General features: G+C 34.7%; 3 protein-coding genes across 6 annotated transcripts; 2 read left to right on the top strand and 1 right to left on the bottom strand.

The window, feature by feature from the left end:
* The first annotated feature begins 740 nt into the window (after window positions 1-740).
* LOC108905998 (myosin heavy chain, cardiac muscle isoform-like) lies at window positions 741-9,860 on the top strand. Of its 2 annotated transcripts, XM_023453992.1 has the most exons (14): window positions 741-896; window positions 5,388-5,539; window positions 5,598-5,625; window positions 5,690-5,795; window positions 5,847-5,895; window positions 5,951-6,086; window positions 6,141-6,221; window positions 6,282-6,486; window positions 6,540-6,803; window positions 6,855-7,102; window positions 7,611-7,666; window positions 7,871-7,918; window positions 9,551-9,701; window positions 9,789-9,860. In XM_023453992.1, the coding sequence occupies exons 1-14, from the start codon at window positions 795-797 to the stop codon at window positions 9,807-9,809; spliced, it is 1,647 nt and encodes a 548-aa protein (XP_023309760.1). In that variant the 5' UTR covers window positions 741-794; the 3' UTR covers window positions 9,810-9,860. The 2 variants fall into 2 exon arrangements, with proteins under 2 accessions (XP_023309760.1, XP_023309759.1); XM_023453991.1 differs by lacking the exons at window positions 7,611-7,666; window positions 7,871-7,918 and adding an exon at window positions 7,388-7,563.
* A 2,116-nt stretch (window positions 9,861-11,976) lies between these two features.
* LOC108906010 lies at window positions 11,977-22,430 on the bottom strand. Of its 3 annotated transcripts, XM_018709127.1 has the most exons (5): window positions 21,717-22,429; window positions 18,486-18,683; window positions 13,993-14,061; window positions 13,599-13,793; window positions 11,977-12,479 (listed from the first exon to the last, which is right to left on the bottom strand). In XM_018709127.1, exons 1-5 carry the CDS (start codon window positions 22,405-22,407, stop codon window positions 12,076-12,078), a joined length of 1,557 nt encoding a protein of 518 aa, XP_018564643.1. In that variant the 5' UTR covers window positions 22,408-22,429; the 3' UTR covers window positions 11,977-12,075. The 3 variants fall into 3 exon arrangements, with proteins under 3 accessions (XP_018564643.1, XP_018564644.1, XP_018564645.1); XM_018709128.2 differs by lacking the exon at window positions 13,993-14,061 and having other exon boundaries at window positions 21,717-22,430; XM_018709129.1 differs by lacking the exon at window positions 18,486-18,683.
* LOC111691346 lies at window positions 16,598-17,932 on the top strand. The gene is made up of 2 exons (XM_023453986.1): window positions 16,598-17,183; window positions 17,250-17,932. The coding sequence occupies exons 1-2, from the start codon at window positions 16,761-16,763 to the stop codon at window positions 17,904-17,906; spliced, it is 1,080 nt and encodes a 359-aa protein (XP_023309754.1). The 5' UTR covers window positions 16,598-16,760; the 3' UTR covers window positions 17,907-17,932.
* Window positions 22,431-23,078: the final 648 nt, after the last annotated feature.

The following is a 23,078-nucleotide window of genomic DNA, read 5'->3' as shown; positions in this document are numbered from 1 at the left end:
GCGTATTTTCAAATGCCTATCGTTAATAATTATTGGTCTTTCAACAGTCCCATAATTATTTACCTTTAAACTTCCTTTAATTATCAACTTTATTTTTTTATTGTTTCAAAGGTAAGTGTATAAACTTATATACTGTTTATCAAAGATCAAAAACAAATTTATTTAAATATTCTAAAATTGTTTAAACAACAATTATTTTCAAAATATGTCGAAAATTAGTAATTAATTAATTAATTATCAATTTAATCATTATTTCTTTCCATCTTTCTTAATTACAAAGATTTTTTCCTTTTCCATTTTCGCCTAAAATCAACTCTTGAAAATATACATACTTAAATAGGAAGAAAAATATGACATTTTTCGATTTTTTTAACATATTGTGCCGCGAAAAGTTAAGCCCACGTTTTTTTTTATGCGCATAGAAACATTTTCATTTCTAGTGATATTTGAAAGCCAAAAAGCCAAAAATCTCCGTGGACATACGATTCACCCAAATATGAACTCTTTGAAACCGATACCGTCTGGACTATTCATAAACACCCTGTAGATATGCGAAAAAATCGATATAAAATAATGACGATCTGAAAAATGCTCCACCGGCTCTTTTCTCTGTAATCGCCCAAGTCCCCGACTGGATCCTGAATAAATAAATGCCAGTCGTTATTGGCAACTGTCTATTTGATCCAGATAGATTGATAGCAATGCAGTCTATGTGTCGCACTCCCAAATTAACAATTGTGCGATCTGGAGCTGCGGACGGTTTTAGTTAAATGTGACCCGATTTCGCGAACATAATGGCGATTACGTTGAAACTGTCGAAATCGGAGGACGCCACCCCATGGGGTTTCAGGCTGGTAGGGGGTTTGGAGTTCGACCAGCCCATCGTTGTGGTGAAGGTAAATATTTTTGTTCGCGAGTTTCTTTTGTACCGATCATTTTAACCGCATGTAAGGTGTTTTGTAACATTTAATGTGAGTCGGAATGCGAACAATTAAAGATTATTAAATAATTTTCATAATTAATTTAATGATAATTGTGGTCAATGATGTGTTTAAGCAAATTTCCGTCTAAAGCATCTATACAGGGTGTTCCTAAATATCATGTGCATAAGGGAGGGGGTAATTCTTTGGCTTATTTCAAGACTAAAAGTTCATATAAACATAGGTCCGCAAACGCTTCGTTACCGATCTACAGGGTGTTGGAATTTTAAGATTTTTTTAGTTTTCTCTCTATAGCTCCCACAGTTTTTGAGATATTTAGCTCAAATTTGGAATATAGGTTACGCTTTAGGGCTTACATCATTGGACATGCCAACTGATCGTGATATTCTACAGAGTGATATTTTTTCGGGATTCATGCCCCCTTTTATTCCCCTGAACTTTTGTGCGTTGCGCCGCTGGTAGATTCTAAAATCAAAATTAGATTTTGTGTTTTGTTGAGAAACTTTTTTGTCTCTTATGATTTTTTCGTATCTGCGACCGTTATGGAGAAAAAAAATAAAAAACGATTTTATGTAACTCGTTAGATGAAATTTAAATTCTTAAAATGGTCCAGTAGGCTCTGGCTTTATTTAGATAATCTCTTGTTTCTATTAAGTTTGACAGTTTATTCGCCACTAGCTGTTAAAAATTAAAGCTGGGATGAACCATTTCAAAATTCATAAAATTTGGCATTGTTGTGAGATTATGAGTATTTAAAACACTTTTACACCTTACAGTTTATAACATAAACCTATAATTTTTAAACATATGCCCAAGAGCCAAGTTACGATTTCAAATGCGAACTGTCAAAATTCATACTACATACATATTACAATCTATTCTCTACATGACCTCCTCTCATTTCAAGACACATACCCAATATACAGTCTGACTTCTTCATGGGCTGCGTTTATTAACATTTTACCGTTTAACTCATTACAAGCGTTTATGATTTTTTCGTTCAAATGATTAATATCTCGCCAAAGTGTTTTGTAAACCTTATTTTTTAAAACCCCTCATAAAAAATCGAGGGGTGTTAGATCTGGTAACTTTCCCGGCCACTGAATATCTAAATATGGCTGCACAATCCTGGCCTGGTGGGGTGGAGCCCCGTCGTGCTGAAACCATAGGTTTCTCCTTAGCTGCAAAGGTACGTTCTCCAGAAATGCAGGAAGTTCTTCTTGTAGGAAATTTAGGTAACGCTGTTCAATGTATGTTCATGATGATGCCGCACCATACGTTTACTCCAAAATGTCCTTGGTTTTGGACTGGATTTACAATGTGGGGATTTTCAATGGACCAGTAGTGTTCGTTGCGCCTGTTCGACAAACCATTACTGACAAACCGACTTTCGTCCGTGCAAAGAACATGTCGAAAAAGGTTCTGATCAACAGTTTCTATATTTACTACAATTTGGGCTATACAATTAAGGATGTTTTCCATGTAACGCTCAGGCAAATACTCTAAATTGTGAATTTTGTAGTCATGATACCCATTGGTCTTTAAAATTCGTTGAAGGGCTGATTTATCCAAATTCAATTCCCGGCTAGCCTGCCGTATAGAATTTCGTGGATTTTGTTCGAAATACTGTAACAGTCTAGCTGTATTAACATTGTCTCTTACCCCTCGGTCAATGATTTGATTTTTCCGAATTGAAAATGCATCTTCATTTCTTCGCAAGGTCGCCTCCAATCTTGTAAAAGTTCTATGATCAGGAATGAGGCGCTCTGGATACCTTGCTTGATATAACTCCACAGCTCTTCTTGAATTCTTTTGTGACCCACCGTAAATTAGCAACATATTAACTTTTTTTGAAAGAAAATACATTTTGTAAGCACAAAAGTTATTCGTTTGACGTTCGTATTGAGTAATGACAAGTATTTTGTGACATTTATGCACCTTAAACAACGAACATTCAATTATTTTCCAACTACTTGATCCTTCCACCGCTAATATGATTTTTAGGTGGTATGTCTTTTGAGACTATTTAGAGCTTTTTAACACGAAAGAAATTTGGGTATGTTTCTGGAAAAAATATAATTGATGACTTCATTAGTCGTTTCTGTCAAATTCCAAAGATAATACTTTCGATTGAAAATGGAGCTTACCTCATCACCTTTAACATGATTTTATTTAAATTTTTTGTGTCCTCACAGTAAGCCCATACTATCGAGCTTGAGACACCTTGTATATGCGGAACGACATTTAAAAAGCAATTCGTTAATAATGACCCCAATTCCAGTTCTAAATAAAGCAGCCATTGTTCCCAGTTCAATCAGTTCATAACACTAATTAGGTACATTAATTGTGCATTTTTTCCTAGAAAAATGTAGTTAATAAGACTTTAACTATCTATCGTTAAACAAGAAATATGACTAGACGTTACAAGAATGTTTTCCCGGAAATACAAATTAGCAGCTGTGCAGTTACATATTAATATTGTAGCGGTCGTCAAGAATTATTGAAAATCCAGTTATTTATAGGGAACTCTTCCACTATTATGTTTGTAACAATTTCCATATTCTAATAAAAGCAAAATTACATGGTAATGCCTAATCATTTTTTAATTATAATACTTTGTGTTTCTACTACACTAATAAGTACCTACATATATTGTGACCTTATAGATAATACTAATAATTGTTAAAACATTAGTAAAGAATTTGTTGCATATCATATATGTACGTACCTACTTTTCACTAATTATTCACATAACATGTTAACAATAATTTAATAGATTAATAGATTAATTAATATTTTAATAAGGATGTTTACCAAGTTCAGTCATACTTAACGAATTTGCTTTAACGTCTAAATATTCTGAAAGCAGCGTCCTTTCAGCATTGAGTTTAATTTCGGAAATAAGAAAAAATCGCAAGGGGCCAGGTCTGGCGAGTAAGGAGGGTGAGGACAATAACTTGACTTTGACACCAAATACGATTTTCTTTCTGTTGTTCGGTCAACAAACGAGGGACAAGTTTTGCTACAATTCGATGGATGTGAAATTTTTCAGTCAAAATTTCATGGCATGACCCAATTGGGATGCTAACCTCTTCAACCTCTTCTGCAATTTCTGTCATAGTCAATACGAGAAAAAATAACGGATCTTTTTTTGTTGAGAGTTGATAATTCATCATGGATTATGATATCTAAACATATATAGAGGATTTTGGAACCATAATAGATTCATTTATGTCGTAAACTAATCCAGAATAAAGAAAAAATTGTTCATCGGCTTTTGAGATCGTATGATGAAAATATACCAGACGAACTTCAAAATAATATGAAAAATTATATTATAATTGTCTTAATTGATTTTTTTAAAGAAGATAAGTTGCATGATGGAGACAGAATTTAATACAACCCCATATTTGCTCTTTTTCAGTAAGTCAAAATGTGCAGTTCCTGATTATTTTGCTTTTCTCTATTTTAGATTTGTATAAAAAAAATTTGTCACACTCAGATGCCAAAATAAACAGAAATTGACTATTTTTTGCACCAAATCCAGAATATCATGAAACTGGTACAAAAACATCCCAGTTGGTAGGGCTGAAGTCTCAAAGTGGACAATGGTTTCTTCAAAAATAGCAGGTCTTGACCACAAAAAGTTTAAATTCACAAATGACTCTTCGAGCAACTAATACAAGGTGATTCATTAAGAATAGGCAATCTTTAAACTGGAGATATCTACTACACACCAAAATATGATGATTGAGCTTCACATTGCATATACAAATGTTGCAGGTTTACGAGATACAGGGTGTTCAAAGTTGAATTGACTTTTAATTTGAAATTTCTCAATAACCTTGGAAAATTTGGTGTGGTGTGATATATGGTTTATTTTTATTGGTCCTTTTGAACTCCCTCGTAATCTGACCTCTCTATTTGGACTTTCTTCTCCAAACTTCAAACACACACCTAGAAGATGTACCACTAGCCATAAGACGAGACAAGTGATTTATGGGAGATGGGACACCACCACATTTTTCTCTGCCAGTGCGACAGTAATGAACGTTTTCTTCGTCGGTGGATTGGCCTTGGAGGTGATTTTGTTTGGCCACCGAATCCAGTTTAGAGATCGACCATTCTTAATGAATCACTTATGTATAAATAAAACTCACTTAAAGAAAACAATTGTCAGTTCAATAGAATATTATTTAAAACAATATAAAGTGTTCCATGCAGAAGAAGTAGAAAAAATGAAAAGCTGTGGTAACAAACAGCTTTGTAATTCTTTACTTTCATCTTTAGCTTCTCATAGTTCAAACATAAATGTTACTAATCGTTTTGTTGGCTGTCAACGTTTCAATAATTAGGTTTAGGTTTGATGAATGTTTTAACATTATTATATTAACGATTAAATAAAGGTTACAAACCATTACGTGTACCAAAATGAACTGTTTTAAGGTAAATGCTGATAGCCTTGCGGAATCTGCAGGTCTAGAAGTAGGAGACATAATCGTGAGAATAAATGATACTTCAACAGCGGGATTGACGCACAACGAAGTTCACGACTTGCTTCTCTCGGCAGGCCTTGAATTTGAACTTGGTATTCGAAGGTAAGGTAAATAGCTTTACTGGTACAGGTATGAGATTAAGTGAAACCTTTGTTTGTAGGGGAGAAATCACCACAAGGATAATCACTGTGAGTGAACTAGGATGAAGTTTGTTATAATAAGATTTAGGATAATCTTATCGATACTTTTTAGGATGAAGATTACGATGTAGAAGAATCTAACGCTATTAGGAAAGTCATCGAAGAAGACGTTTTAAATGAAGCCATTACTATAATAAATAACATGAAAAACTCCATAGGTATGTTGTTTACATGTTGCTAATTAATACTTGCGCATCTCTATTTTGTAGATAGTTCTAGGGAGAAATCTACCCATATTATTACTGAAAACTTAGCAGGGTAAGTATAAAGTTATTTGAACAAAGTATATTGACCGTATCAATTTTATTTTAAGTCAAGAAGAAATCATCAATACTGTTACATTTCAATCAACCTCGGCAGTTAAAAAGGGAAGCAAGTGGTCCACATTCCTGATCAAACCAGACAAACCAATACCAAATCCGAAGAAAAAAGTGCAGGAAAAACCGAAGGCAAAATTTTTTATTTATTCTTTAATATTGAACTTTAACAAAAATCGTTTTCAGGACGAACCGTACCGAGTTGTGATAAAGAAACAAACTCGGAGACCTTCCCAGGAGAAAAGAGTTCAATTTGATCAAAACGTAGTAAGTAAAATTTTATACTCGAAGTAGTGTTTGCTCCTTATATTATTGACATCGATTCAGACAGAGCTGGAGGTGGACTTTGAAGACGACGAAACTCATGAGACCACTCACGAGGACACGAGACAACTAGAAACTGTAGAAGTAAAGTTGAAGGCGTCCGAAAACGAAGAAATAACCATCGAAGAAACAGATTCGAACTACGATTACGAGGCCGAAGCTACCGAAGAAGAGATTCAAAGAGAGTGTTCCGATACTGGAAGCTTAAGTACGACTACTGAATTTAAATAACTGTTCCTTTACCGCATTATAATTTTTCAGGAGACTCAGTAGAAATAGATCGCGAACGCTTGGAAAGTTTCAAATCCGTGGAGGACATGGAAATCAAACCTTCCCTGGAGGAACAGTTGCTCGCGGTGCAGAAACAATTGCAGGCGTTATCGCAGCTACCTTCTGCGATCCAGGTGACCTTGGACGCCGTTTCGAAGCAACTTGCCAACATCGTTGGCGCGAGAGAAAGCGCGGAACGTAACGGAGAACACACTTCGAGCAGTAAGGATGAAGAAGAACCCCAAACAGAAGAAGGTGAAGGGTTATATCATTTATAAACCAATCCAAAATTGATATGTCTTGCAGAATTTCTTGAAGACACTTCGGTGTCGGAGAAAGCGGAAGCGGAGTTGCTGCGAGAGGATTCAGATGGAAATTCCAGCATCGCGGAAGATTTGGAGGAAGATCAAATTCAGGATCAAGAAGAGAGGGATGTCGAAGGAGAAGAAGTTGAAGATGTAGAAGAACTTGAACCGAGTCCGTATGCTGGCTTGACGGAGGAAGAGAGGGAGGCTCAAATCAAGAAGGAAGAACTAGAGGCTAAGAGACAGAAGGTAATAGTTGTTTTTATATTAACACAAAAGAACAAAATATAAGGGGGTTCATAGTATATAAGACATTGAAAACCATTGCACAGACGACTTTTCTGTTAAAAATAAACGGCATCTGAGGTATTTTTGCAGTACGTCGGCCTATAGAGTAATAAACAAATCGATCAGCAGCCTGCCAAATGGCAAAAATTCTGTGGTGGGGGGTAAGCAATAAATTGTTCCCATCCAAAATTAGCCTCATTAGCGCCAGGTTTTTTTAATAGCAGTCTCTTTCTAACCGTTTCGTAGACGATGGAGGAACGCCCTTTGAAACCCATCCAGAGGCCCATAATACTGCCTGGCGGTAGGAAGTGGTCTAATCCAGAAGACGCCATACCCACTTTTCGAAAGCCAAAAATGTCCGACGAAAAAATAATTGAGACGATCGAAAGCAACCTTGAAGTTATCATTGGGAACAGAAAAGGGTAGGCAATTTTTCCTGTGTAACTGCTTTAAGAAGTCGTGCTTTCAGGTGAACCACTGGAACAACGTATGGCCATGGTCTGACAAGGTCAAGCCGGTCTACAGGTATTGTTGAGACGTTTGGAAATAGGAATGATACATTATATCGCTAGAAAGAAGTTAAGTATGCTTCTGTTTTTTTTATATAGTTAGTTTTGTTAATAATTACCACTGTCAAATCTTAACAGATTCCAGCTCTTTGATAGTCATAATGTTGAAATTCCTATTTGTTTGAGGTTGTGGCATGCCGTTTAGTTTTCGTATTTTCAGAGAGTCTAACTGCTGGAAAGTGCCTAGCAGGGCTGTGGCTACAAAACAGTAAGTACTTTGTAAAATATATATTTTTAACCAAGTGTCAAATATATACATTAATTTACTGGAACAAAAAATTACCCCTACTATGTTTGCCTTTGGTTTTTGTTTCAACGTTTGTTCTTCTGACCCATCCTTCCCTCGTTCTTTTCCCCCAAAAATTTTTCTCAATATATTCCTTTTCCACATCTCCAGTCTTGCTTATTCTGATATATTTAACGTCCATGGTTCACTGGCACACATAACGATTGGTCTTGTCACTGTCTCGTATAGTCTTATTTTTGTTTGTCTAGAAATGTTTTTGTTTCTCAATATTATTTGTACATCCGTTTCATATTTATTTACAGACATTATTCTGGATGCGATTTCTTCCCCTTTTTTCGCAAATATGTGAATTGTCCCACTTGCTCAAACCTGTATGCTTTCCTTCGATTTGCGTCTACTTCTTTTTGATATTTTTCTTCCATCCATTCCAACTATTTTGTTTTTTTTTTTTTTTTTCGTTAGCTTATAGTACCTTTTTAACTTGATCTGTTCACTATTCATATATATTTTTACATGCCATATTCTGCATTGTTATTCCCTTGTAGTTTTGAGGTTCGCCTCTATCTCCTTTTTGTATATATGGGGCAAATTACTGCTTCTGTACCTTCCTTTGGCAGTTCTTCCTTTTCCCAAACCCTTCTTAATAGTTTCTGCAATTGGTTGGTTAGTTCCTGTCCTCCATATTTAAATAGTTTCACTGTCGATTTGTCACTACCTAAGCTCATATTATTTTTCAATTATTTCTTTAACCTCTTCTTTACTTGGCGCTGGCACCATATTAAGTTATTCTATATTGCTAATGCGTTCTTCCATTTCCTCTTCTTCAATATCTCATCCTGTCCTGCAACTATCTTTCCATTTTGGTCTTTATAATATGACTATTTACTTTTGGAATTCCAATTGAACAAATTTTACAACTGAAACTGAATTTCCATAATTATTTTTTGTTCGTAAATTGCCAATTGAAATTCCCATTACAGTGAATCAAGTTAATTCCTAAGGTGGAACCAAGGTAAATTCTTAAAACCATATCTTGTTTTAAGCTCCAACTATGGTGCTAAGAATTATTTTTTATGTGAATCAAAATCTTAAATCACTTTCTATCGAACCTTGAACTTTATTCTCAATAGGAAGTCTGTTCCAGTAAGTTACTACAAATGTTGAAAACTGTTCGGAGCATGCGCACTAACAATTTGCCATGTGTACTAACAGTGTCCATCATTTCTAGTAGCTCGCTAGAACAAACCCCTTGTATTGTATCCCAAGTCTCTGGAGGTCTGCCCTAGAATCAGCTAAAATTGTCGTAATACCCTTGGGAGACATTTTACAGGACAATTTCTATTATTATTAATCTAATGAAAAATATACGATGTTTAGTAAACTTATGGACTTTTGCAATGGCGTTAACATAAAATATTCTCCTTTTGACACTCAAAATTTCTTCCACTTCCAAAGTTTCTAAATTTTACGAGTAGAACTGAGGTCCCAACCAACAATTTTAAGGTGGGGGATTGAATCGTTTTGCTTTTTTACCTTGGAATTTTAATTCACATGTTCTATTTGGAATCAAATCATTAAATTGCATGATTTTAGCATCAACTTTTTGAAGTACCAACCGCCACCGAAGAATTTAGACTACCTGCAGAGATCTGAGGTCTACAGGCTGGTACACGACATGGAACCTCCAGTAAGGGGAATTACTTCCAGGGCAGAAAAAGTCCTTGCTGAGCAGGATTACTATGCGGTAAGGGCATTAATTTTACTTCGCACCTGTTTACATAAAAGTGTGTTTTGGTTGGATGAGAATACTTAGCAATGTTCATTGTTTCAGGCGACAATGGAGGCCCCTTAACTAATAATACATCGATCTGTTTTTGTTATATTGCGTGAAAATAAATGTTTGACGAATATGGCTTTTATTTCTTGACTTAACATGAAACACGCCACATAAACTTTGTAAACAGAGTTCATAGATGAAGAATTATTTGCAAGTTAATTCAAAATAAATTCGCTAGCACAAGTTGTATTAATCTAAAATTAGAAGTGATATTATGGTTAGTAGTGTCGCTGCCAAATATATGTACAGGAAATCAATCGGTGGTATCCAAATAGCATCTACAGAATCGGACGGTCGGCCAAGAGATTGAGTTAAATATATTCACAATCTCATACATTTTTAATTATCGATTGTCGGCAATTTTGCAGACCAAAATGCATGTTAAAGACTTCATTCATCAGTAAAGTGCTAATTCTCTATGAGATATATCACAAAATAAATTAAGAAAAGTTTCTCAGAATGAAAAATTGGACATATGTGAAAAATTTTAACACTGCTTTGAGAACAATCGGAAATTAAGCGAAATGACAAAGCGGGTTTAGGACTTTGAAATTTTGTACACAAACTCAGTATTTCATACAGAAATGGCATGTCACTAGCGCAAAAAAATTCAGATACTTAAAATAATGTTGCACGCTTATTCAATATGTCATACTGATATTTCTTCGTAAAAACATTTTGTCCTATAAACATTAGTTCTAGGCCACCTTGTATATTTTTAACATTGAAATAAATTAATAAATAAATTTAAGTTTTTGCTGGTATTCTTTCACCTTTCTTTCTGTTTCTAACACCATTTTTAGCATATAAAAATCTGAGTATTGACAGAGACAGGCACAGGCTGCGATCTCCAAACACTTCAATCATTCTGGATAACTAGATATAAATTATAAATAACAGATAACAATTAGTTAAACAATATAATATTTAACTGGTTACTAATATCATTTCTTTAAATCCAATTTTTTTATTTTTTGAAAATGTAAATTAATGGAATATTTGGAAATGAATGGAAAAAAGAATCTTATTTTTGAGTAACATTTTTCAGACTTTTTTATTATTTCTAATCATCGTCTAGTATTTCACTCATATATTTTTGCTTGTCAATAACTGTTTTTTAATATTTTGACGTTATTTATTCGATGTTTCCATTTCAAATTTTTTGTCTATTATCATTCCAAGACATTTATCTGTATTTCATTGCTTATTTGAAAGTTTAAACCATCATATTTGATCTGTAGCGCGTCAAAAGCTTTCGTTGTTACAACACGTAATTACAAAGCTTTTTCAAAATTTATTCTTGGGAGAAAATAATGAAACCATATTTTTATTTACGTAAAGGTACTCTGCAATTACCCATTTCACACGGGACCAAGTTTCCTGAGCATAGAAAACTACTGCGTCCAGCAGTTTTCTAGTTGAAAAGATCGTTAATGTATATACTGAACAAAAATGGTTCCAAGACTGTGTCCTGTGGCACACCATGCTCCTCTGTTACTTCGAGTCTTTACATTTATCATCAAGGCGATTTTTAAATAAACGCGTTGAGGTTCCTAGTTTCAAAGACCTTGACTAAGTCTAAGAAAGTGTTGTTTTTTCATTTGATGGCATAAATTTTTCGAGTTATAATTTGTATAGAAACATTCCCTTAGCGTGACCTAACGTAAACTTATTAGCACATTCTGTAACAGTTTTATCACAAAGTGGTTCCACAAGAAGTGAGGTTAGAATGTCTTAATACTGCTAATTATTTAATAAAGTGAAATTTATATTTGGGTTCGGCTTTTTGTTTTAGTTTGAAGTATTTAAAGAGTAAAACAATAGAACACTTCAAGAACGGTTCTCTGACAATTGCAAAGCATTTATATAGAGACTGTAAGAAACCTAACATCACAAAAATTGCCAAAATATCATTAAAAAAATCGTTTCTAGCCACCTCTAGCAGTTGATCAAAAATTAACAATTTTCGTGTATTTAGCACCCTTAAAAACTTACCTGTACTAAATTTCAATGCATTATGTTGTTTTTGGAAAAAATGGCCATTTAAGTTCAATATCTCAAAAATAAAAGGCTACGATCCAAGGAAAAAAATATTATTTTCTATGTTCTATCGGCCCCTGAATTTATTACACCTTTTTCCAAAATACCCTGTACAAATAAACGTCATTCAAAATAAATCACATTTTACTACTAATGTTTCTATTCAGTACCAACAAATAATTTAAAATAAATAAGACCTAAACTTAATTTACCCCGTTATCATTCAATCTAGATATGGCATTTATTCAGCAGTCACCATTATTTCTTCCTTCTTCTCCGCCATTTCGTTCTTCTCTTCAACCTTCTCCTTCATCTCTTCCTGTCTTATCTCCTCCTTGATTTCCTCCTGCTTCACCTGCTCTTCCATCTGCTGCTTCACTTCTTCCCCTTTCACTTCCTCCGGTGTCAATTCTTCCTTCTTCTCTAGTTCGTTTTCAACTGCTTCCAAGTTAAATCCTTTAGCTTTCTGAGGCGCTACCTCGTTACTGGCTACTTCCGCGGTTTGGGTGGATTGTTCCACTTGTTCGGTTTGCACTTTTTCGGCTTCCTGAGTTTTGGCGGCTTCGGTGCTGCTGGCCTGTCCTGGGATCAGTTGCTGAACTTGGCTTCCGATTTGGTTTCCGATGTTCTGCGCGCTGGATATACCTAGAAAACAGTTAGGTATGAATTTAGGACCACTAACGAATCATTTTATGCGGTTTATCCAGAGAATAAATCAATCCCCGGTGGTATCTCTGAAAACGTGTGTCGACATCGTTCCCAAACAGTCGTTTAGAAAAATGGGCTAAGACAGCACATATATTGCGAGCTGCCAAGCGTTTGGAATCGAGTCTGACAAGGATAAAAGTCCAAAGAATTGTGGGATAAGGAAAAAAATCCCACCGACAAAGAAAATACAACCAACCAATAAACGAAATCGCCACGCTTGCTCCAACAAAGGAAACTGATCATCATCTTGGACACAACAGAGTTGCCAAGGTAGAGAACCTAGTTTAAGACCTGGTGTAAAAAAATTAAAGATCTAATGAGTAAAATGGAACAACACCATGTCAAAAACGCTGCAGTTTGACCAACAAAATCGAAAGAATCCAGTCCATTTAGTTTTGAATGAATGAATGAATGAATGAATAAATTGAAGCCTTCTATCCCAGAAATTGCTCAAGCCCCTGGTACAAACGATGGGCTTATTTTTCCATCCTATCTTAACTTCGGTGTTTCTCTACAATCCTAGGATCTTTTAGTCTACGAAATGCAAAATGTGAAAATTGATTACTTATTGAAAATTACGACGGATTTTTATGTAAAAAATATTCACCCCCACTCCCTCTCCTCCTTCCTTAGGTCCTTCAAACAGCTGGAGAAAAAAATTTATGGTATTGCCAATGGCAACTCTAGAAGCATTTCAAACTTACGACTACGTAAAATAGGAATTTTTAATAAAAGAACTTGTGACTGCTGTCGTCACCACAGCAAAATTAGAAACCGACTTTGGAAGAAGCAGTACTGAATTTAATTGATGAAGAATCGGACACAAATATCAACCACAAGACAGTATTGGCCATCTTAATAGAAAAATTGTATATATGTTACATACGAGTCTCAGCTCTTTCTTATTGTATTCTGAAATGGACTGGGCAAAATCCTAAGTATTTGGCACAGTCCTTATTTTCAGAAAACACCAATTGCCATATGGGTAGAAGAAAATCCAAATTCTTTAACCGAAATTCATCATCAACAACAGTTGTCTATGACTTAATAACTTACCAGCTTGGATAGGGTTGGAAGTGGTAGCACCTCCCTCAGCTGGCTTTTGGGGTGGTCGGAATGGATTCAAAGGACTGTTCTGGATGACGTTTCCAATACTTTGAATTATGCCCACGTTTCCTTCCGTTGTTCCTGTTCCCTCATCTCCGGAGGAGTTTGGTGGCCTTCCTTGAATGAACTGGTTAATGGCAGTACCTGTCAAAAATACATTATCTTTTAAATATTGTCATATTTTTTCTTTCTCGTTGTAAAGGGGGTCGGCCAAGTGATTAAAAACTATAAATTTAAGTGTTTTGGACTATATTCCTTAATTTCAAGTTAATGTCAACAATATAGCTTGGATTTACGATTCAATGAATGGATTCATAATCTAGAAGCAACATTTACATCTTACCAATCGATTGAATGATTTGTCCAGGACGTTGTGGTGAACTAGATGAGGTACTATTGACTCCTGTGTCACCTACGGCAAATATCATGGATATTACAATTCGTTTCTTAGACTACTGTTACCACAGCATATATAAACCAGCAAATTCAGATGAGCGGAAATCGTCAGACAAGCATAGCAGAAACAGACCGCGCACATTTTTAGTCCGCATAGACCCTTCACAATTCACCAGCTGTGCGCGGTAAACGGAGAGATATTATTTGAAAATTTTACAGTTTAAAAATCGATTCGATAAAATTCAGAATGACTGAAAACGATGGAATGGGACGACTCTTTTACATGAACAAATATTTAATTTTAATAAAAAACATAAAATAATAAGTAAAATGTAGGTATACTTGATAATAAAAATATTCTATTGATATTTGCAATGCATTTTAAAAAAAATCTAACAATTCAGACATTAGTTTCCACAAATAAGTATTTTTGATCGTATTTTCTACACAAGAGAGTTCATCTTGGAATTATATAGATTACAATATTGCTTTTAGTCTGCAAAAAAAATATGTACCCACAATTATACAGTGTGTATCAGCCAAATGGAATAAACACGGCGATTGGTATTTTCAGTTGCGTATTTTTTTTCAACAAAAACTTTTTATACAGGGTGTGTCATGTAACAGTGGTCAATACCAAGTTTCAAAAAGATTGGAACACCCCCTCTATCTCAGAAAATACTGCTCAAACAGAAAATGATTAGAACAAAGGTTGCAGGGTTTTGAGTGAGCAATTCAACGGTGACCTTAACCATGATCTTGAAGGTCATTTAGAGGTCAAGTTGAAAATTTTAAATGGTATCGTATACTTTTGACCTCGGAAATGGAAAGAGTGGAAAATTTTACGTTTGAATGTGACCTTGACAATGACCTTCAATGTCATTTAGAGGTCAAGTTGAAAAGTTTAAATGGAACCGTATACGTTTGATCCCGGAAATGAAAAGAGCGAAGAATATCCGGTCATTTATTAAAAATCAACTTGACCTGTAAACGACCTTGAAGGTCACGATCAAGATCATATCCAAACGTAAAAATTTCCATTTTTTCATTTCCGGGGTCAAAAATATACGACTCCATTTAAAATTTTCAGGTTGACCTCTAAATGACCTTGAAGGTCATGGTCAAGGTCACATTCAAACGTAAAATTTTCCGCTATTACCTTTTCCGGGATCAAAAGTATACCGTTCCATTTAAAATTTTCAACTTGACCTCTAAATCGGCTTCAAGGTCATGGTTAATATCATGGTTAAGGTCACCGTTGGATTGCTCGTTCAAAATCCTGCAACTTTTGTCCTAATAATGTTTTTGTTTGAGCAGTATTTTCTGAGATAGAGGGAGGGTTCCAAATTTTTTGAACACCCTGTATATTATTCAATTTTTAAATTCTTCCGAAAATTCCAGATGTATTTCATGTACAATGTCCTATACCTATCTTCAACCGTTTCGTTAATATTACGTGTTTTCAGATTTACTGCAAAAATTAACATTAAAAAAAAGAAAATTTTTGATTACAGAAATTCGTTACAACACATTCAAAAACTAATAAGTAATACTGTTTATTTATTGATAATGTAAAAAGGCAAAAAAAAAACTAATGGCAATGTAGATGTTCATTGGGAAAGCCGCAATAAATCTGAAAACACTTAATATTTCCATTTGGCTGATACACACTGCATGTATTTTTTTAATTTAATAAACCGTATGCTGAGATAATATGCAAAATTAGGAAAGTTTGGGTATAATGGGGTAAATAGTAGTCTTTATCACGAGTATTGTTTATTTTAATGTGCTTTCCCGCACAAGTAAAAAATTCTTATTACGGCCCGTTTTTCAGAGCAAAGTCCGACAAGGAAGTAAAACTGCTGGTTTACATTTACTGTGGTAATATCTACGGACCATAGATGAGCTCAGAAAAAAGTTGTGGCGTCGATTTTTTTTAACCAAAATCACACTACGGATAACGGTTTTTCATCTCATTTTTTTATATAAATATATTTTTAAATAATTTACGTGCCTTTCAAATAATTTAAAAGTCGGAACAGGGAAAGAAAATAAGGATCTTGATTTTCTGACTTAGCCAACGCCTCAATTTTATTTAAAGTCTTCAGAGCTATAAATAATAATAAAAATATAATTTCTTTTTATTATCGTTTATAGCCCTAAAGAAGATTTCAAATAAAATCGAAACATTGACTTCCCCTGGAAATCAAGACCGATATTTCCTTCACCTATTCTGATTCTTAACTATATTTTGTTAAGTGTTCAACTATAACGCAGGTACACATGGGCGTAGACAGGAGGGACAGGGGAGACACCCCACCCAGTTCTTGCTGCATGCTGCAAGTTTCAAAACTTACATGTTTCGAAAACATCATTGAAAGTTGACTTTTGCATGATATTTATCAAGTGTCAAAACAACAGTTTTTTTCGGCAACCGTCCGGGAAGTGGCTACTTCCCGGACGCTTTTTCTTTGAGAAAGTAGCATTTTTTCGGCCTAGTCTGGGAAGTACGCACTTCCCGGACTAGGCCGGGAAGAATCACATCGTTGTTGTCATTGTGAATATGAAAATCTTGGAAGGTATGATTTTGATAAATGCAGTTGAACATTACCATAGCAACGAAATAACGACTGACAGCTATCTGAAGTGAAATTAGTTGACATTTTAATTTTCGAAAGTTTGCATGGTTTTTGGTCGCAATTGTCGCAATAAACTATGGAAAGCAACAGCGATAGTGAGTTTGAAAATGTGCCTTACGAAATTTCCAATGCAGCAGCTGCTGCTACAGCACAATTATTGCCTGAAAAATCAAAGTCCAGGTACGAAAACGTTTATGATTTGTTCACGAGATGGATGGATATGAAGAAATGCAAAACTATTACAGAGGATGTAATTTTAGCTTACTTGGCGCAAAAATCTGAAACTGTCAAATCCTCTACCCTGTGGAGCATGTACTCTATGTTGAAAAGTACCATTTTAGTGAAGAAAAATGTAAACATAGCCACTTTCCCAAAGGTAATCGCATTTCTTAAAAGGAAGAATGTTGGTTATAAAGCAAAGAAATCAGAAGTCTTCAGCAGCGAGCAAATCAACAAATTCATTAGAGAAGCAGATAATGAAACATATCTAATGCTAAAGGTAATTTTAACAAAATATTACGATTGTAGGATATAAAAGTATCAACTTAATTTGCTTCATTTTCAGGTAGCAACAATTATTGGGTTAGCCGGTGCGTGTAGACGGGAAGAACTAACAAAAATGTCAATTGATCTAATAAACGACAAAGAAGATATGTTGCTCGTGAAAATACCAGATTCTAAAACACATATTGAGAGAAATTTTGTTGTAATTGGGCAAGAAAACCTGCTGTTGTATAGGCAATATTTATCTTTACGGCCATCCCATACTCCACATAACAGATTATTCGTGAATTACAAAAAAGGAAAATGTTCGATTCAGCCCGTTGGTATCCACAGTTTTGGGAATCTCGGATTAAGAATTGCAGAATTTTTAAATTTACCCAATCCTAAAAATTACACAGGCCATAGCATGCGTCGAACTTCAGCGACGATATTTGCTGATAATGGTGGAAACATCACAAATTTGAAGAGACACGGTGGCTGGAAGTCTACCAATGTCGCTGAAGGATATATAGACAATTCACTAACAAACAAAATTAAAATTGCCAAGACCATTCAAAAATTATCAGATGAAAACAATCAATATGAAACGGAAACTTTACCTTCTTGTTCTGACTACAAAAGGCATTTAAATATACCAAGCATTTCAAACAAATTAAACCCTTTCAATATTAGCAATTGCTCAAATTTTACTATAAATCTTAATATAAATAAGAATTAGAATGTTTCTGTTAGTACCTATCTTCTGTTCGAATTTCAATATTTAATACAAATAAGAATTAAAATGTTCGAAATTTTGTTCTACAAAAAAATATAATAAAGAAATGTGTCTCATTAATTTGTTATTCTACATGGTTGCCGAAAAAATAGTGTACGCAACACGTCCGAAAACAGTTTTTTTGAACTCGCAGACTTCCAGGACTCGCCTACGGCTCGTCCTAGAATTTTGTCAACTCGTCCAAAAAAACAGTATTTTCCGGACTTGTTACGTAAATAACTATTTTAGAATTTCCCAATCTAACATAAAAAATAACTACATTATTACTAGACGCGTATTTTTGGTATTCCTGAAACCATGATTTACCACTTACCATATCCTTCGAAAATGATATCGTGCGTCTCTGGTTTGAACTTTTTTGTGTGTAAATGTGTAATTACATTAGTAAGATATTTTAAATTCCGTTGTTTAGAAGTTAGACACCAGCCTTTTTGACTTATGTTATGATGTTAGGACTTATCAGCAAAACAGAGAATGTTAACTTAGCTAACCCCCACTATGATCATACCTTTATTTACATACCTTGTGTTCCACTAGAGCCACCACTACCCTGCACAGCGCCCTGAATTTGACCGAAAAATTGTTGGACATTGCTGACTAGGTTGGACACTAAATTTGGAGCCTGGGTAGTTGCGGTGCCTGTATCGCTCAAGTTGACGTTCGTTGTTGTGGCTCCCTGATTGCCTAAGCCGTTAATCGTATTCACTACATTACCAACACCTGAAATCGAATTTGAGAAGGTAGTAGGCTGATTCTCTTTCACCGTCTCGACATCGGAAATATTTCAATCCGAGCCATTAAACAACTAAAGTTTGTATGACGCAAACAATTGTATCTCACACTTTGAAACTTATCGAGAATCGATAAATCGAATATAATTTTTTATGTGTTGACAGCAGATTGTTTTACTGACATAATAGTCCAGGAAAAAAGGAAAAAATTGAGCAATTTTTTTTACTACGAGATTTTTTTATAGAAAAGTGTAGGTTTTGAGGGCAGAAAACATATGTCTCACACGTAACCACGAACAACACACAGTTTTAAGATATAGACATATATACAGTGTGTTTTACGTAAAGTGGGAACACCTCCATATTTAGGATGGCGTTGGCCGATTTCCGAAATTCTTTTATGTGATAGTCCTTACAATGGCATACTTTTTAATATATTTTTTGCATTGTGATCTTTTCTGCGGTCTAATATTTATTTATTTATGTATTTAAGTATTTATTTGATACACCATTAACAGAATATATCCAATTACTGAATGGGTGAGAACACAATATGTAATATAAAAAAGAAAAATGACAGTAAACAATTCGAAGAAAAAAAAGCTATAAATATATTCAAAAGTAATAAAACTTAATAAAGTATTTTATATCATTAAGAGACCCTCAAAAATTAAAAAAAGAACATATTACACATTCTTTCTAAAGAAATGGTAGGCCAGGAAATATGGAGTTGGATGCGACTTTTTGTTTCGGCAAGCTGAATTTATCACTATAGATGCTAAATATTATGTACAATAACATATTAGTTTCCACAGTCATAAAAATGGGGGGAAGATTGTTTACAGGCTGGTTAATTGTATAATTTTTACGTAAATTCACGTTTTTCGCTTTTCATTTTTTTTTAATTTCAAATTTGCAACCTTGAAAATTTTTAAATTTTTTAGCCTTAGTTGCAAAATGAAATATACAACGCACGAGCGTAATATAGTTATATATTATTACATATTCGAAAGCTTATGAAAAGAGCTTTAAAAAAAATCGTCAAGATTCGTTGAAAAACAACGGAGTTACAGACTGTCAAGTCAAATATATTACTTTCAAGCGAGTTTTCAGTTGATTTTTTAAGTTTTACTCGAAAATCAGGATTTTTTCGAAAAACATAAGAGTGGTTATTTGTAGAAAATTGAGAGACGAATTCGAAAATATCATGGTTGTTACCGTAAATGCCGATGCCCTGTATCTCCGCCACTGGATCATGTAAATTTTAGGAAAAGCCCTCAGATTTTGAACAATGTTTACAAAAATACATGTAATTATTTCACTTACTAGTTTTTAAATTATTTTAAAAAATTAAAAATATTTTTTGAAATTAATACCCTGTGTCTTTTTAACGAAGACCCCTTAAAATTCACCAAAATATACGAGGTTTCATTTTTGGTCACCGTTTGTGAATCACCCTGTGTATTTTTTTATTATACCATTATACAAAAATCTCAGGGTAAAAAAGTTCTCTTATTCCGTCTTTTTATGTTAACTTTCCTGGACTATAATGTAGGTGCTCCTCACGGGTGACGACAGTTTATTGTTTTGCAAAGCCAACTGTTCAAATTTCAAAATTAATAATGTGGGTGTGTTTCTTTATTACGGAAATTCCACACTTTTTTAAACATTTTGTCAACAATTAAAGAAATAAAAATAAGCGTCAGCACACATAATTTCTCTTTTACATATGCCAAATAAACTGAAGGCCAACTTTTATTTGTTGGTCAATAAATGATGTAAAATAACAACGAAAATAGCGGGGACCTTCACTCTTGAATTAAAAAGAAACACGGGTAAATGCCTGATACATTTATAAAATATGAAATATACTGCTATTTTGTAAACGTAAATATATTTTGAATTTTATAACTTACGCAATAGTGGCTCAGTGAACACAAGGTAATGAATTTGTAAAACTTGACCCCGCTAGAGAATTCCTGAAATTTGATTTCATAGTATCCTATAGAAAACATTTGCACAATTGTACCTGGAAATATCGTGACGCAACCGAAACGTAATACAAGTAATAAGGGATAATGCTATTGGACATGCTTCAAAAATGTCTCAGTGCGTGATTTGCTATAGTTCTGCGGTTACACTAGACCAAAATCTATTTTTTATTCTTAGTTTAGGAAGTTATGATACACTGCACTTAAAAATTTACAATGTTGTTTGTAGAAAATCCAAACGTTCTTCTTAAAAACAAAATTGTAAATTATAATGTGTTATTCTAAGAGAAAACATTATTATAGTGTATGTACGTTTCTATTATAATTATTATCATCAAAATTTGAGAACGCATTTAGCTTTAATTATTTGGAAATATCACAAACTCCGAATATTAAAACCACAATTTGCTTTTATGAGTAAAAAAACAATAACAACTCAATACTTTTACAGAATAGTAATATTTTATGTAGGTTAGATACCTATTCCAAGAAAAAGTTTTGGGAAAGAAATCTAAGAATTTGCGTTTCCATTAACAGTTTTTTAAAATATTTTCGCAACAAATAAACTCAGTACAATGAAAATGTGGTATCGCATTTGAAAGTAAGTTGTCCACACTGTTTCTTTTGCCAGTTCTTGCAAAATGCGCAAAAGTAATTTATTTTACCGTATGGTTTCTATCTAACCTTTAACGAAAATAAAACGTTCTGCTTCTACCTTCCACCTACCGTCGGCTGAAATGCAAAACTGTGAAACTTCTAAAAATTTGTTTTCTGTTGTTTTAAATTTCGCGCCACATCTGTTGCTAAAACCATATCTAAACTGTTCTGATGGACGTTATAACCTAAAATTAAAAATGCAAATTCTATGTTAGTCTTAATAGGGTATATGCATGTAATTCATTGGTTTTAGGTCGCAAAAGTAAAAAAATGTTGTATATAAGTATGTATTTTTAAAATGACGTGGATTAAGACGGAACGTTTTGCACCTCAGATGACGTTACGCAGTTATGTCGAAATATCAGGCCACTTACCATTCTGAAAGAAGCTGACGAATCCCTGGAAGGGTCCCTGCGCTTGTCCCCCTTGCTGTTCGTCACCCAAATTCGTGGCATTCTGGTTTCCGACCAGATTCTGCACAAAATTGTTGGCCACCGTCTGGAACCCTTGCGCTATGTTCTGAAAGATGTTCTGATTCTGAGGAGGCTGTTCTTGCTTCAACTGCAGCTTGGTCTTCTCATCGTCTAGGTACTTGTTGACTGACTTCTCAAAATCGTCCCATTGTTCCGAGTTAGGAGCCTGTTGATCTTTCTCCGCCTTGAATGAGTTTCGCAACTTCTTCAAACCGCTGTAGATGACTTCTTCTGCTTGCTGCAGGACGCTCTGAAGGCTGGTAGGTGCGGGAGTAACTTCCTCAGAACGGGCAACTTCTTCTAGGTTCTTCAGAGAGATCTCCTCCACCACCGGAAGGTGCTTCGACGCCTGAGTTAGGTCCTCTGGAGAGAGCTGTATTTTTTCGTCTAGGTTCCTCACCCCGTCGTTTTTCTGTTCCACAGAAGCGACCTCACTGGCGGAATCCGCGAGTTCGGTCTGTATTTTTTCGTCCAGACTTGTAACTTTAGCAGTTTCATCGTATTTGACTTCGACGGGGATGTTTCTCTGCTGGATGGTGGCCGATTGGGCCAGTGCGAATAAGCACACTATGGTCGCGGTTTTCAGTGACATGACGTCGCCGGTTGAACTGAAGCTGATGAACTCTTTGACCGGATTTTATAGGTAACCGGTGTTTGTGGGTACTCTCTCTCAGCATCTAGGCGGAGCGGTACGTCATACAACCGGTCCGCAGGCAGCTTCTTCAGCATCCGAAGAGATAAAGCAGTGGCTTGTTCTTCGGGCCGAGAACTGCAACTGAGGTCAAGGCTATCGGACCGTTATTGTGTGTTTGACTTTGGTGGGTAGTCCGGTTAAACGCGACGAATGCTAAACCGTGTCCCACATGAATATGCAAAAGTGCAAAGTTTTACGTGGGGATATGTAAATATTAGCTTATCTTTAGCCAAAATGATTAAAAAACTTTTCCAAGAATTGATTTAATAGATCAATAGACATTTCTAACGGACGTCTCTGTTTCTGTAAAATACAGTGTGTTAGAAGTTTCACTGGCATAATTCCCACTAAACACGAAACGTAAATGAAACGTTGCAAATGAGATGTTTTACTAAACATTTGACACAACTAGAAACGTTTCTGTTTCATTACAGAAATGTAGCACTTGAAAACTTATTTAGTGAAACATAGCCGAAACATTACAATTGAAGAGAGTTTGAAACATTACTCGAAATGTGGAAAAAAAAATGTGGTAGCATATTTATAACACAAGTCTAGAAAAAACGTAT

This window comes from Anoplophora glabripennis, unplaced genomic scaffold (assembly GCF_000390285.2).
Source record: "Anoplophora glabripennis isolate ALB-LARVAE unplaced genomic scaffold, Agla_2.0 scaffold188, whole genome shotgun sequence".
Lineage (NCBI taxonomy): Eukaryota > Metazoa > Arthropoda > Insecta > Coleoptera > Cerambycidae > Anoplophora > Anoplophora glabripennis.
This window is presented reverse-complemented; position numbering and strand designations above follow the sequence as displayed.